We start from the raw sequence: 12,827 nt of genomic DNA, 5'->3' as shown, positions 1-12,827 counted from the left end.
TCACATATGAAAGAGGGACATAGGAAGTTGCCTTATGCCAAATCAGACCCACTGGTCCATCTAGCTCAACCTTGTCTGCACTGACTGGCAGCAGCTCTCCAAAGTTTCAGGCAGGAAGGCTCTCCCAGCCCTCTCTGGAGATGCCAGGGATAGAACCTGGAACCTTCTGCATGCAAAGCAGATGTTCTACCAATGAGCTATGGCCCTTGCCCTGAAGCAAAAGACGGCTTTTCCTGACAAGACATTTTCAACCTGAAATGATGAAGCAGTATTTGGGGGGCTGCAATATGTTTGGGGTGCGAAGGAAGAAACTGCAATCTAAGATATGCCTCAGGATCTTTTTCAGTCTCTCCAGTTGACCCTGGAACAGCCTATGCCATGAGGGTGGGGGGGTGGGGGGGTGGGGAAAGTCAATGCACAGCCATGTGTATCACAAAATTATCTTTATTTATCTGATGGTTGTAAACAAAAGTATACAGTGCTTTTCAACTCACACAGAGCATATTTTAAGGTGCTCTGCAACACAGTAGTAAAAACTTCAGATTTCCAAAAGTGCCATGTTACATTTATTTCCTTGCCAGGATTGTGCAAATTTGAAGGAGGGGGGGTGGGGAACAGTATATAGATCAGCCTTCCCCAACCCTCCAGATATTGTTGGACTCCAACTCCCATCAGTCCAGCCAGTATGGCCAATGGTCAAGGGTGATGGGAGTTGTAGTCCAACATCATCTGGAGGGTTGGGGAAAGTTAATAAAGATGATCTGATCCACAGCTTGCAATGTTGGCTGACTCATTGTCATCACTGATTCTGGTTCTCCATGTTCAGAAATGTTCCTCCTTCTTCTGTACTCCTAGTGCAATGACGGTGATCCTTCAATCACTTATTCTAGAGTAGTACCTCTGAGGTTCATTATGGCGCAATCCTATGCAGGTCCACTTAAAGTAAGTCTTCCTGAGTTCAGGGGAACTTATTCTCAGGGAAATGTGTATAGGATTGCAGCCTTAGCATTATATTAATCTCTTTCAACTTGCATTGTTTATTCTAATAGTTACACATTCCATTTATTAATACTGGCTTGGTTAGACATGCAAAAGATTCCTTTCTCCCAACCCCCTCTACATACCGTTGTGTGCATAAAACAGAATGAACACCAGAGGGCAGCAAAATACAGAACAGAGGAAAATCTATTTTGTTTTTAAAAGCTGGTAAATATAAACAAACAAATAAATAAATAATGCATACATTTCTTTTAAAAGCTGGCATATTTCTGGACACACACAAACTCACTCTCTTCTTCCAGGGGAGGGGTAATAAAAGATGGAAAGGGACACAATGGAATTTGTTTAAATGTAGAAAAATATTTTCTGAAGATCTGAGGTAATTAAAGCTGTAGAAACTCAAAAAAGCAAGGTCAAAAATTGAGGTTTCTTCCCACTTGTCCTTTAAGAAAATAATGCATTATAAAGATTTCAAATAAACTACTGACATCAAATTTCAGACATGTAACTAATACACACACGTGCCACAATCTGGCAGAAACATGCTTTAAAAAAAAAGTATGGATAAAAAAATAAAATTATTTCTCTTTTTTCTTCTGATGTGAAAAATAAATAAAAGCTAAAACAGCAGGTTCACTCACATGGGGTAAAGGAAATGAGAAAGGGGTGAGGTGTATTTGATGGCTCTCAAACATTCCAGTGGATTGTGCTGGGGTGGGCGGGCGGTGAAAGGCTTTTTGCAGATTCGTCTTTGAGCAAAGTGGGATCATTGAGAGAGTTATGATTCAGACGTCACTGTGAGATCTGGATCGGAAAGGCATGGTGGAAGAAATGCAGCCACAGCAGATAGTCCATAACACTTTCTGGATTTCTTGGTTCCTGAAGGCATAGATCACAGGGTTGATCATGGAATTGTAGGTAGCAGGGAGTACTGTCATATAAGTATAGAGGGCTGGGTAGGTATAATCACCCAGGAGGCAGTAAATGGCAAAGGGCAGCCAGCAAGAAGCAAAGGTCCCCAGGATGACAGCCAAAGTAGAGATCCCTTTCCTAGTGGTGACGTAGTGCGAAGTTGCCAAAAAGTGCCTCTGGAGGGCAATCTGTTGGGCGTGCCTGCAAACGATCTTGCAAATCTGGACATAGAGCTGCAGCATCATGGCAAAGACCATGAAAAAGGAGATGGAGAGGATAATGAGGTGGTTCTTGGTCAATGGCTTGATGCTGCTGCAGGTAGAGTCATCTTTCAGGCAATTCCAGCCCATAATGGGCAAGAGCCCAAAGCAGATGGAGACCCCCCAGGTAATAATGAGCATGATGTATGTCCGGGTAACAGTCCTTTCTGAATAGTAAGTCAGTGCATTGTAGAGGGACAAGTAACGGTCTATGGTGATGGCCAGGAGGCTGCCCACGCTGGCTGTGAAGGAGGTCACCAGGAGGCCCACCGTGATGAGGTTCACTGCCTGCGACTGGATGCAGTAAACAAAGGCAAAGTGGAAGATGAGGCCCAAGCCGGCCAAAAGGTCAGCAGTGGCTAAGCTTCCAATCAGCAGGAACATTGGAGTCCGGAAGGCAGGGGTGTAGAAAATGATGGCTACCACAATGGCATTCTCGCAGGAGATGATGGTCCCGGAAATGCAAAGCACCACATCCCAAGGATTCAAGGGCAGTGGAGGAGGAGCCTCCGAGAGATACAAGGAGTTGCTGCTGACGTTGCTGGACACGAACCAGCCTGGCCGCTGATCTTCAGTGGCGTTGGGGAGCACCACCTCTTTCATGCTGTCCTCTTGTGACCTGCTGGAGCCCAAGAACACCCACTTAGCTTCCTCTGAGACAAGATGGAAATCTACATACCTTTGGTAAGTGTTTGGGAGCCAAAGGGTTTCTCTCTCTCTCTCTCTCTCTGCCTCCCTCTCTCTCTCTGTCTGTGTAATCTCCCAGGATTGTATAGAGATAGGGAGAATATTTGAACCAACTCTAGCCTTTCTGGTGCTGGAAATCTAGGTGGAGGCAAACTGGCCACCTTTTAGTGCCAACGTTTGCTAGGAGGGGAAAGTGCTAATTAAAATGTCACCCATATTGCACGTGATTGCTGTGTGCTTGTTATCAGTGGTCTCTGGTTGGAATATTTACGGCTAGGGCCTGTCACTGTTTGCCATCTTTCTTTTCCCCCTTCCTTCCCCCCCCTCCAATAAAGCCATCAAGATAAAGGATAGTAAACCAAATGTCACAATTGTTTCTGGTCAATGTATGCTTCCCCGAATTACATCATCATTGTGTACCTGGCAATAATTTCTTTCCTTAAGGTCTCCCCTCCTCCCTTTCTCAAAGCACGTACATACACACATACTTAGCTCTCTTAAATCACTCTTTTCCCCCAAAAGTTTACAGGGAACACAAGACTCCATAATGGAGAACTGGAAGACAGCAGCAATTCCTTAAACTAAGCAACCATTAGGCTGATTACATATTTGGGGCATCCAAGCATCACTGGCAGATTTGACAGGCTGGCACCGGCTGTCAACCCTCACCCTTTGCCATAGAGCTGGCGTTATTATAAATACCAAAGGCACAATTTTTGCTGACTTTTGTTCCTTGCTCTTTGTTTTAACTGCCCCCCACTTCAGTCAGTATCTAGCAGGTTCCCCCCTACACTGTGTCGTGCAGAAAAATGCAGTCAGTTCTCTGTTTATAAATCAGTGCCTCTTAGTTAACGCTGCAGAGCTGTGATTCTGATTTGCTTTTTGGAGTCAGGGTTACAGTAGGGAATGCAGCATGTGCGTGAGAGAGATTTTAAACGCTTCTGACCCCATCTTACAGTGCAAGCCAATGCATGTATACTCAGAAGTAAGCTCCATTGGTTTCAATGGGGCTTACTCCCAGGTAAGTGTGTATTGAATTGCAGCCTAAACCTCTCTTTTGCCTGATGTCTAAAGATGCGTACACAATGTATATTTTAAGCACACCCCTCGAACAATCCTGGGAAGTGTAGTTTCCCCTTTACAAAGCTACAATTCCCAGCACCCTTAACAAACTACAGTTCCCAGGATTCTTTTGGGGATTTTTTTAAAGAGGGGGGAATATGTTTTGAATGTGTGGTGTGCGTAGGCAGCGCAATCCTGTCCATGCCTCTTTTGAAGTCAGTCCCATTATGTTGATTGGGGCTTACTCCCAGATAAGAGGGTATAGGAGCAGAGCCTAAGGCTTAATTTTTTAAAAAAAAGATTTTTGGGGAGTGGGGTGGGGAGGGTCACCTTTTGCACTGGAAAAGGGACTTTGCTGCAGGGAAGATGGTCTGTCCGGTCCAAGAATGCGGACAAGAGGGCGCCGGCGCTACTCACCTTGGGTACCGTTGCCGAACGGGCGGCTGCACATTCAACCGGGATAGCGGGAAGAGGAGGGGTCTTCTGCCTGGCGCGTCCGATTGGATGGCGGTAGGACAAGAAATCCGCCTCTCTGGCTGCAGAGGGCTGTGGTCTCCCTCTAAACCAGGAGGGCTCCTGCGGGCTGGAGGTTGCGTTCCAGCTGCAGTCGGAGGAGGAGGCTGGCTGGCTGGGCTGGGCTGGGCTGGGCTGGGCGAAGTGCGGAGTTATAGTTGAACAAGCCCCCTTTTGCAGGTGACTCACGGTTCTGGCTCTGGGGCTGGGGCAGCTCCTCCCTTCGCTCGTCTTTTTCCCGGGTGACGTCAATGGGCGGTGGGAGCCAATCACAAGGCGGCCAAGGAGAAGCGCGCGCGAGCGCCGGGTGGCATAGTAAGGGGGGCTCTGGCTGGAGAATTCCATTCATTAAAAAAAAAGGAATAATAATAAAAAAGACACAAAACAGCGCCGCTGGGGCTATTTGATGTGTAACCACCAGGTGCCTTCCTCCCCCTCCCTCTTCCTCCTCCTCCTTCCGCTCATCACATCGTCCTTGCAAAGTCCTCTGCGGAGAAGGGATGGTGGAGGTAGCGGATGGAGAAGGTGGTCCCCTGGATTTCCCCGACCGGGCGCAGCATCAGGATCCAAGGACACACTGGCGAGGGGGAGGTGATGGCCTGGCTGACTTTGGATGCGCCATGCCAGGCCTTTCTCAGACGAGGTGGAGGATGCTGAGTTGGGTTCCTGATAAGGGTGGATGGAACAGAACATGTCAAGAAGTGGCTGGATGAGCTGTTGTCAAGGACACAGGAGAGGAGACTTGGGAGTTAACACAGGAGGCCTACTGGATCAGGCCAGTGGCCCATCTAGTCCAACATCCTGTTCTCCCAGTGGCTAACCAGATGCCTGCGGGAAGCCCAAAGGCAGAACCTGAGCACAAGAGCCCTCTCCCCACTTGTGATTCCCAGCTCTGGTATTCAGAGGCAGAATATAGCCATGGTGGCTAGTAACCATTAGAGCGGCACGACAATGGAACCAATGATCTAGGGAGGTGGTGGGCTCTCCAACACTGGAGGCCTTCAAGAGGCAGCTGGACAGCCACCTGTTGGGGATGCTTTAGGTGGGATTCCTGCATTGAATGGGGTTAGACTCAATGGCCTTATAGGCCCTTTGTCATTTTAGCTTTTGGTGATTGTTCTGATTTAATTTGTTCTAACATCCAATTATTTGTCTTTTTCACAATCCATGGTATGCGCAAAGCATAACCAAGCAAAGCACAGCAAACAGGGTTGGAATAAAAGGAGTTTGCTCCATCCGGGTCAAATTCTATGTAGACTGAGGGATAAGATCCTTAGAAGGCCACAGATATGAAGGCTGATCCACAAGACCAATTTTGACTACAATAAATAAATAAATAAATAAATAAATAAATAAATAAAACCTCAGATGTTAACACAATAACCTGTAGCCAGGATGTGGGGCTGTAACCCTCCAGATGTTGTTGGACTACAACTGCCATTATTCCTGAAGACTGGCCATGCTGGCTGCGGCTGATTTTGGTTGGTCCCACAATGTCTGGAGGGCTACAGGTTCTTCGCTAGAGATGTGAAGACCCAGAAAAAAACAGGGAACTGTTTCTTGGGGCTGGGGGGAACAGCTTTCTTCTTTTTTTCTTGCAATTTTTCTAGGAAAAGGGGGGGCTTTTTGATCAGTAAAATTGCCCCATGGAGATATATGCATGCCTTTCTTAGTACTGCAAAACATCCAATGCAGTAGATGGATTGAAATGCCCTCTGTGGGAAGTGTAAGGACAGGGAATCTCTGTGATCTAACTTTGCTTGGCCATGTGGTTCAGGTACATATGTTTGGCCCTACAGTGTATGGGGTGGGCTGGGATTATATGTTGCCAGCATTCCATAACAGAATGCTGGTTCTCAAAGTTCTTTTCTGGCTTCTTCACTAACTGATCATCATCTGCAAAGCATTACCTGCAACCTCTGCAGGATTCCATTGTGACAACAACAGGAAAGGGGACAAGAAGTGGGAGCTCATTAGAAAGAAACCCTATCCCTACCAGAACGACAAGTATCCCGGTGCTATGTTAGATCACAGAATTGCATCAAGCAGAACCTTGGATAGCTCCAAGGGCTCTGCTAACACAGCTACAGGCAATGTTGCCTCTGTAGGGACCTAGAGCCAACTGAAGGCTTAGGTAGGCCAATCAGACCTGGAGTGTTGAAGGCTCTTCCCCTCTGGAGGAGCTAGCTAGGTGGTTAAAGGGCTGTCACTTTATTGGGCTTCTGCATGGCTGGGGAGATAGTAGTACTGTTGGGGGGCTTGTCCTCTGGCCAAGAGGGCCCTGAACAGCGGGCAAGTGGTTCTCTCTTCAAGTAAGTAGCCTGAATCTCATCCTCCTCTGATTCCTCCTCTGTTAATTGCAATATTCCCATCAGGCTGTGGGTCATAACGCATTAAGTTATATCCAACTAGGCTCTACTCAGAGTAAACCCATTGAATTAATGGGCCTAAATTAGTCATGTCCATTAATTTCAATGAGTCTACTCTGAGTAGGACTAGCATTGTATACAATCCATAGCATGGGAAGGAACCCTTGTAAGCTAACTAATCTAACCTCTTGCTCCCCAACAGATGGCATCCCCAATAGATGGCTGCCTGGCCTTGCTTGAAAATGATGCAGTGGATCTCTCTCTCTCTCTCTCTCTCTCTCACTCACACACACACACACACACACACAGAGAGAGAGAGAGAGAGAGAGAGAGAGAGAGAGAGATGGGGAGAGAGAGAGAGAGATGGGGAGAGAGAGAGAGAGATGGGGAGAGAGAGAGAGAGAGAGAGAGAGAGAGAGAGAGAGAGAGAGAGAGAGAGAGAGAGAGTGAGAGAGAGCTTGGCTCTAGGGACCATCTAAAGAACCCATCAGAACCCCTTCTGATATAGTTTCCTGCCCAGCAATCACAGAAAACTCTGCATACACCATGTGTGGGGACACCAGTGTAGTCCAATGGCCACCCGGGTGTCTTTTTCGTATGCCCAACATGTGCTCAGCTTCTCTCCCAAGCTCTCCAACAGAAGTGCACCTACTAAAGACGTACAATGCAAGATGGAGGAGGGGGGGGACATCTCACCCAATGCCCAGCAGAGGGAGTGTAGGTTAGAGGTAGAAACACCAACTTTGCATGCAGAAGGTCCCCTAGATTCAATCCCTGGCATCTCCAGTTAAAAGGATCAGGAGGGCAATGATGGGAAGGACCTCTGCCTGAAACCTTGTAGTGCAGCTGCCAGCCAGAGCAGTAGATAGTACTGGTCTAGAGGAACAGATAGCTTGGCCTGGTCGAAGACAGTTTCTTATGTCCCTATGACATTTGAAGGATGACAGTAATGATGGGCTGGCCTCCTCCTTTTTATATGGAAGGTGTCAAGAGACACCATTTAGAAGGAGCCAATAGGAAAAACTCCTAAAATGGAAAGTATTATTATTATTTCCAAAATCCCATTCCACTCCATTCTTTTTTTAGTAGGTCCCTGCTTTTGTCGCACCCTGCTTGGTCTACAACTGATCCTCCTAAGTTGGCAGTCCCTTGGAGAAGAACGTGTGACCAGAAGAGGCAGTGATGGCCACTAGCTTGGATGGCTTGAAAAGAGGATTAGACAAGTTCATGGAGGGTAAGGCTATCATAGAATCTAAGGACAGTAGAGTTGGAAACTGAGGTTATCATACTTTGGACACATAATGAGAAGACATGATTCACTAGAAAAGACAATAATGCTGGGGGAAACAGAAGGGGGTAGAAAAAGAGGAAAGCCAGACAAGAGATGGATTGATTCCATAAAGGAAACCACAGACCTGAACTTACAAGATCTGAACAGGGTGGTTCATGACAGATGCTCTTGGAGGTCACCGATTCATAGGGTCGCCATAAGCTTAAACAGCCCCGCCCCTCGCTCAGGAAGGAAGGAAGCCTGCCTTCCTGCCTTCAAAGGAAGGAAGCCTGAGAGAATACTAAAGAGTTAAGCCCCAGCTGATAGCCATCAGCCTCAAGTAACACATCATTGCCTGGCAGCAGTAGCTGGGAGGAACCAGCCACACATATAAAGTCAGAGCACCCTAGCGAGGGAGCCTGCTCCACGAGCTAGAGGGAGCCCCAGCTGACAAAGCGTCAAGGCGAGTTAAGCAGCAGAGCGAGTTCGGCAGCAGGGCGAGGAGGCCAGGGCCCCCCACTCTGCCCGTCTGTTCCCTGACCTCAACTAAACCGCAGTCTCCAACCCATTGACGTAATAAACCTTAAACAAAACTATGCAGGTAAGAAGCCAGCAGGGGTGTGGGGGCTTTCCAGTGTTTTGCACCGCCTGCAGCATGTACGACTATCTGCCTGTTGGACAGAAGTCGTGGGTGTGCTCTCGGTGCAATGAGCTCCTGGCTCTCCGGGAACGACTTCATTTCCTTGAGGCCAAGGTGGCGGACCTGGAAAAGCTGAGAGAGGCAGAGAGGTGTGTGGAGGAGGCCTTCAGGGACGTTACAGCTGTGTCCCACTCCAACGATGATAACTCTCCTGCTATCATGGAGAACGATGGTCTCGGGGAAGGAGAGCATCCAGCTGAGAAAGAGGGAAACGATCCCTTAGAAGGGACCCATTCCTTGGGGGATGAGCAGCTATCCTCTCGTGCCGAGGATATATCTCCAGGGGGTGGAGGGATCCTTGTAGTGGGTGATTCGATCATTAGGAACATAGACAGTGGGGTGTGTGATGGGCGTGTAGACCGCAAGGTGTTTTGCCTGCCTGGTGCGAAGGTTGCGGATATCGCCCGTCGTTTAGATAGTTTGGTAGACAGTGCTGGGAAGGAGTCAGTGGTCGTGGTGCACGTTGGCACCAACGACATGGGGAAAGGCAGCCGTGAGGTCCTGGAAGCAAAATTTAGGTTGCTAGGTAGGATGCTGAAAGCCAGGACCTCCAAGGTGGCTTTCTCTGAAATGCTACCAGTTCCACGCACAGGACCAGCCAGACAGGCCCAGCTTCGCAGTCTCAATGCATGGATGAGACGATGGTGTCGGGTGGAAGGGTTTGGATTTGTTAGGCACTGGGGAACATTTTGGGACAAGCCGGGCCTGTACAAAAGGGACGGGCTCCACTTGAACCAGAATGGAACCAGACTGCTGGCACTTAAAATTAAAAAGGTAGCAGAGCAGCTGTTAAACTGACTGAGGGAGGAAACCTGACAGGAGCTGAGAAAGGTCCGGTTCGGAATAAACCTCCCCCCTGGGATGAAAACCAAAGAAATGATGAAATTTTAAAAGGGGTAGGCCTAGAAGTAGGCATTGTGAGAGCAGGGGCACAGGATATAAATTCAGAAGAGCAAAATTACCACAGGCCTAACCACAAGTGCCAAAGACACTTGAAGAGAGACACTGCTTACAAGTGCCTGTACGCTAATGCTAGGAGCCTCCGAACCAAGATGGGAGAACTGGAGTGCTTGGTCTTAGAGAAGAGCATTGATATAGTGAGCATAACGGAGACCTGGTGGAATGGAGAAAACCAGTGGGATACGGTTATCCCTGGATATAAACTATATCGGAAGGACAGGGAAGGACGTATTGGTGGCGGAGTCGCTCTATACGTGAAAGAAGGCATTGAATCCAGCAAGCTCGAAACCCCAAAAGAGGCAGACTCCTCCACAGAATCGTTGTGGGTGGTGATACCGTGCCCCAGGAGGGACTTAATACTGGGAACGATCTATCGTCCCCCTGATCAAAATGCTCAGGGAGACCTTGAGATGAGATATGAAATTGAGGAAGCATCCAAACTAGGAAATGTGGTAGTAATGGGTGACTTCAACTACCCGGACATAGACTGGCTGCATATGTGTTCCAGTCATGACAAAGAAGCAAAGTTTCTAGATATTCTAAATGACTATTCCCTAGATCAGTTGGTCATGGAACCGACCAGAGGGACGGCAACCCTGGACTTAATCCTCAGTGGGGACCGGGACCTGGTGCGAGATGTAAGTGTTGTTGAACCGATTGGGAGCAGTGACCACAGTGCTATTAAATTAAACATACATGTAACTGGCCAATTGCCAAGAAAATCCAACACGGTCACATTTGACTTCAAAAGAGGAAACTTCACAAAAATGAGGGGATTGGTAAAAAGAAAGCTGAAAAACAAAGTCCAGAGGGTCACATCACTCGAAAATGCTTGGAAGTTGTTTAAAAACACTATATTAGAAGCTCAACTGGAGTGCATACCGCAGATCAGAAAAGGTACCGCCAGGGCCAAGAAGATGCCAGCATGGTTAATGAGCAAAGTCAAGGAAGCTCTTAGAGGCAAAAAGTCTTCCTTCAGAAAATGGAAGTCTTGTCCGAATGAAGAAAATAAAAAAGAACATAAACTCTGGCAAAAGAAATGCAAGAAGACAATAAGGGATGCTAAAAAAGATTTTGAGGAGCACATTGCTAAGAACATAAAAACCAACAACAAAAAATTCTATAAATACATTCAAAGCAGGAGACCATCTAGGGAGACAATTGGACCCTTGGATGATAAGGGAGTCAAAGGTGTACTAAAGAACGATAAGGAGATTGCAGAGAAGCTAAATGAATTCTTTGCATCTGTCTTCACAGTGGAAGATATAGGGCAGATCCCTGAACCTGAACTAACATTTGCAGGAAGGGATTCTGAGGAACTGAGACAAATAGTGGTAACGAGAGAGGAAGTTCTAAGCTTAATGGACAATATAAAAACTGACAAATCACCGGGCCCGGATGGCATCCACCCGAGAGTTCTCAAAGAACTCAAATGTGAAATTGCTGATCTGCTAACTAAAATATGTAACTTGTCCCTCAGGTCCTCCTCCGTGCCTGAGGACTGGAAAGTGGCAAATTAACGCCAATCTTCAAAAAGGGATCCAGGGGGGGATCCCGGAAATTACAGGCCAGTTAGCTTAACTTCTGTCCCTGGAAAACTGGTAGAAAGTATTATTAAAGCTAGATTAACTAAGCACATAGAAGAACAAGCCTTGCTGAAGCAGAGCCAGCATGGCTTCTGCAAGGGAAAGTCCTGTCTCAGTAACCTGTTAGAATTCTTTCAGAGTGTCAACAAGCATATAGATAGAGGTGATCCAGTGGACATAGTGTACTTAGACTTTCAAAAACCTTTTGACAAGGTACCTCACCAAAGACTTCTGAGGAAGCTTAGCAGTCATGGAATAAGAGGAGAGGTCCTCTTGTGGATAAGGAATTGGTTAAGAAGCAGAAAGCAAAGAGTAGGAATAAATGGACAGTTCTCCTAATGGAGGGCTGTAGAAAGTGGAGTCCCTCAAGGATCGGTATTGGGACCTGTACTTTTCAACTTGTTCATTAATGACCTAGAATTAGGAGTGAGCAGTGAAGTGGCCAAGTTTGCTGACAACACTAAATTGTTCAGGGTTGTTAAAACAAAAAGGGATTGCAAAGAGCTCCAAAAAGACCTCTCCAAACTGAGTGAATGGGCGGAAAAATGGCAAAGGCAATTCAATATAAACAAGTGTAAAATTATGCATATTGGAGCAAAAAATCTTAATTTCACATATACGCTCATGGGGTCTGAACTGGCGGTGACCGACCAGGAGACAGACCTCAGGGTTGTAGTGGACAGCACGATGAAAATGTCGACCCAGTGTGCGGCAGCTGTGAAAAAGGCAAATTCCATGCTAGCGATGATTAGGAAAGGTATTGAAAATAAAACAGCTGATATCATAATGCCGTTGTATAAATCTATGGTGCGGCCGCATTTGGAATACTGTGTACAGTTCTGGTCGCCTCATCTCAAAAAGGATATTATAGAGTTGGAAAAGGTTCAGAAGAGGGCAACCAGAATGATCAAGGGGATGGAGCGACTCCCTTACGAGGAAAGGTTGCAGCATTTGGGGCTTTTTAGTTTAGAGAAAAGGCGGGTCAGAGGAGACATGATAGAAGTGTATAAAATTATGCATGGCATTGAGAAAGTGGATAGAGAAAAGTTCTTCTCCCTCTCTCATAATACTAGAACTCGTGGACATTCAAAAAAGCTGAATGTTGGAAGATTCAGGACAGACAAAAGGAAGTACTTCTTTACTCAGCGCATAGTTAAACTATGGAATTTGCTCCCACAAGATGCAGTAATGGCCACCAGCTTGGACGGCTTTAAAAGAAGATTAGACAAATTCATGGAGGACAGGGCTATCAATGGCTACTAGCCATGATGGCTGTGCTCTGCCACCCTAGTCAGAGGCAGCATGCTTCTGAAAACCAGTTGCCGGAAGCCTCAGGAGGGGAGAGCGTTCTTGCACTCGGGTCCTGCTTGCGGGCTTCCCCCAGGCACCTGGTTGGCCACTGTGAGAACAGGATGCTGGACTAGATGGGCCACTGGCCTGATCCAGCAGCCTCTTCTTATGTTCTTATGTTCTTATGTTCTTATGTTCTTTAAGTTGAAATTGACTTGA

General features: G+C 47.0%; 1 protein-coding gene across 3 annotated transcripts; it reads right to left on the bottom strand.

Annotated features, from left to right (window-relative positions):
* Nucleotides 1-460: 460 nt before the first annotated feature.
* Nucleotides 461-4,661, bottom strand: GPR3 (G protein-coupled receptor 3). 3 transcript variants are annotated; one of them, XM_061596511.1, is made up of 2 exons: nt 4,338-4,661; nt 461-2,793 (listed from the first exon to the last, which is right to left on the bottom strand). In XM_061596511.1, the coding sequence occupies exon 2, from the start codon at nt 2,772-2,774 to the stop codon at nt 1,785-1,787; it is 990 nt and encodes a 329-aa protein (XP_061452495.1). In that variant the 5' UTR covers nt 2,775-2,793; nt 4,338-4,661; the 3' UTR covers nt 461-1,784. The 3 variants fall into 3 exon arrangements, with proteins under 3 accessions (XP_061452495.1, XP_061452496.1, XP_061452497.1); XM_061596512.1 differs by having other exon boundaries at nt 461-2,790; XM_061596513.1 differs by lacking the exon at nt 4,338-4,661 and adding an exon at nt 4,251-4,325.
* Nucleotides 4,662-12,827: the final 8,166 nt, after the last annotated feature.

The sequence above is a fragment of the Rhineura floridana genome, chromosome 15 (assembly GCF_030035675.1).
Source record: "Rhineura floridana isolate rRhiFlo1 chromosome 15, rRhiFlo1.hap2, whole genome shotgun sequence".
Taxonomy (NCBI): domain Eukaryota; kingdom Metazoa; phylum Chordata; class Lepidosauria; order Squamata; family Rhineuridae; genus Rhineura; species Rhineura floridana.
The sequence above is the reverse complement of the archived record's forward strand: the minus strand, read 5'-3'. Positions and strand labels throughout refer to the sequence as shown.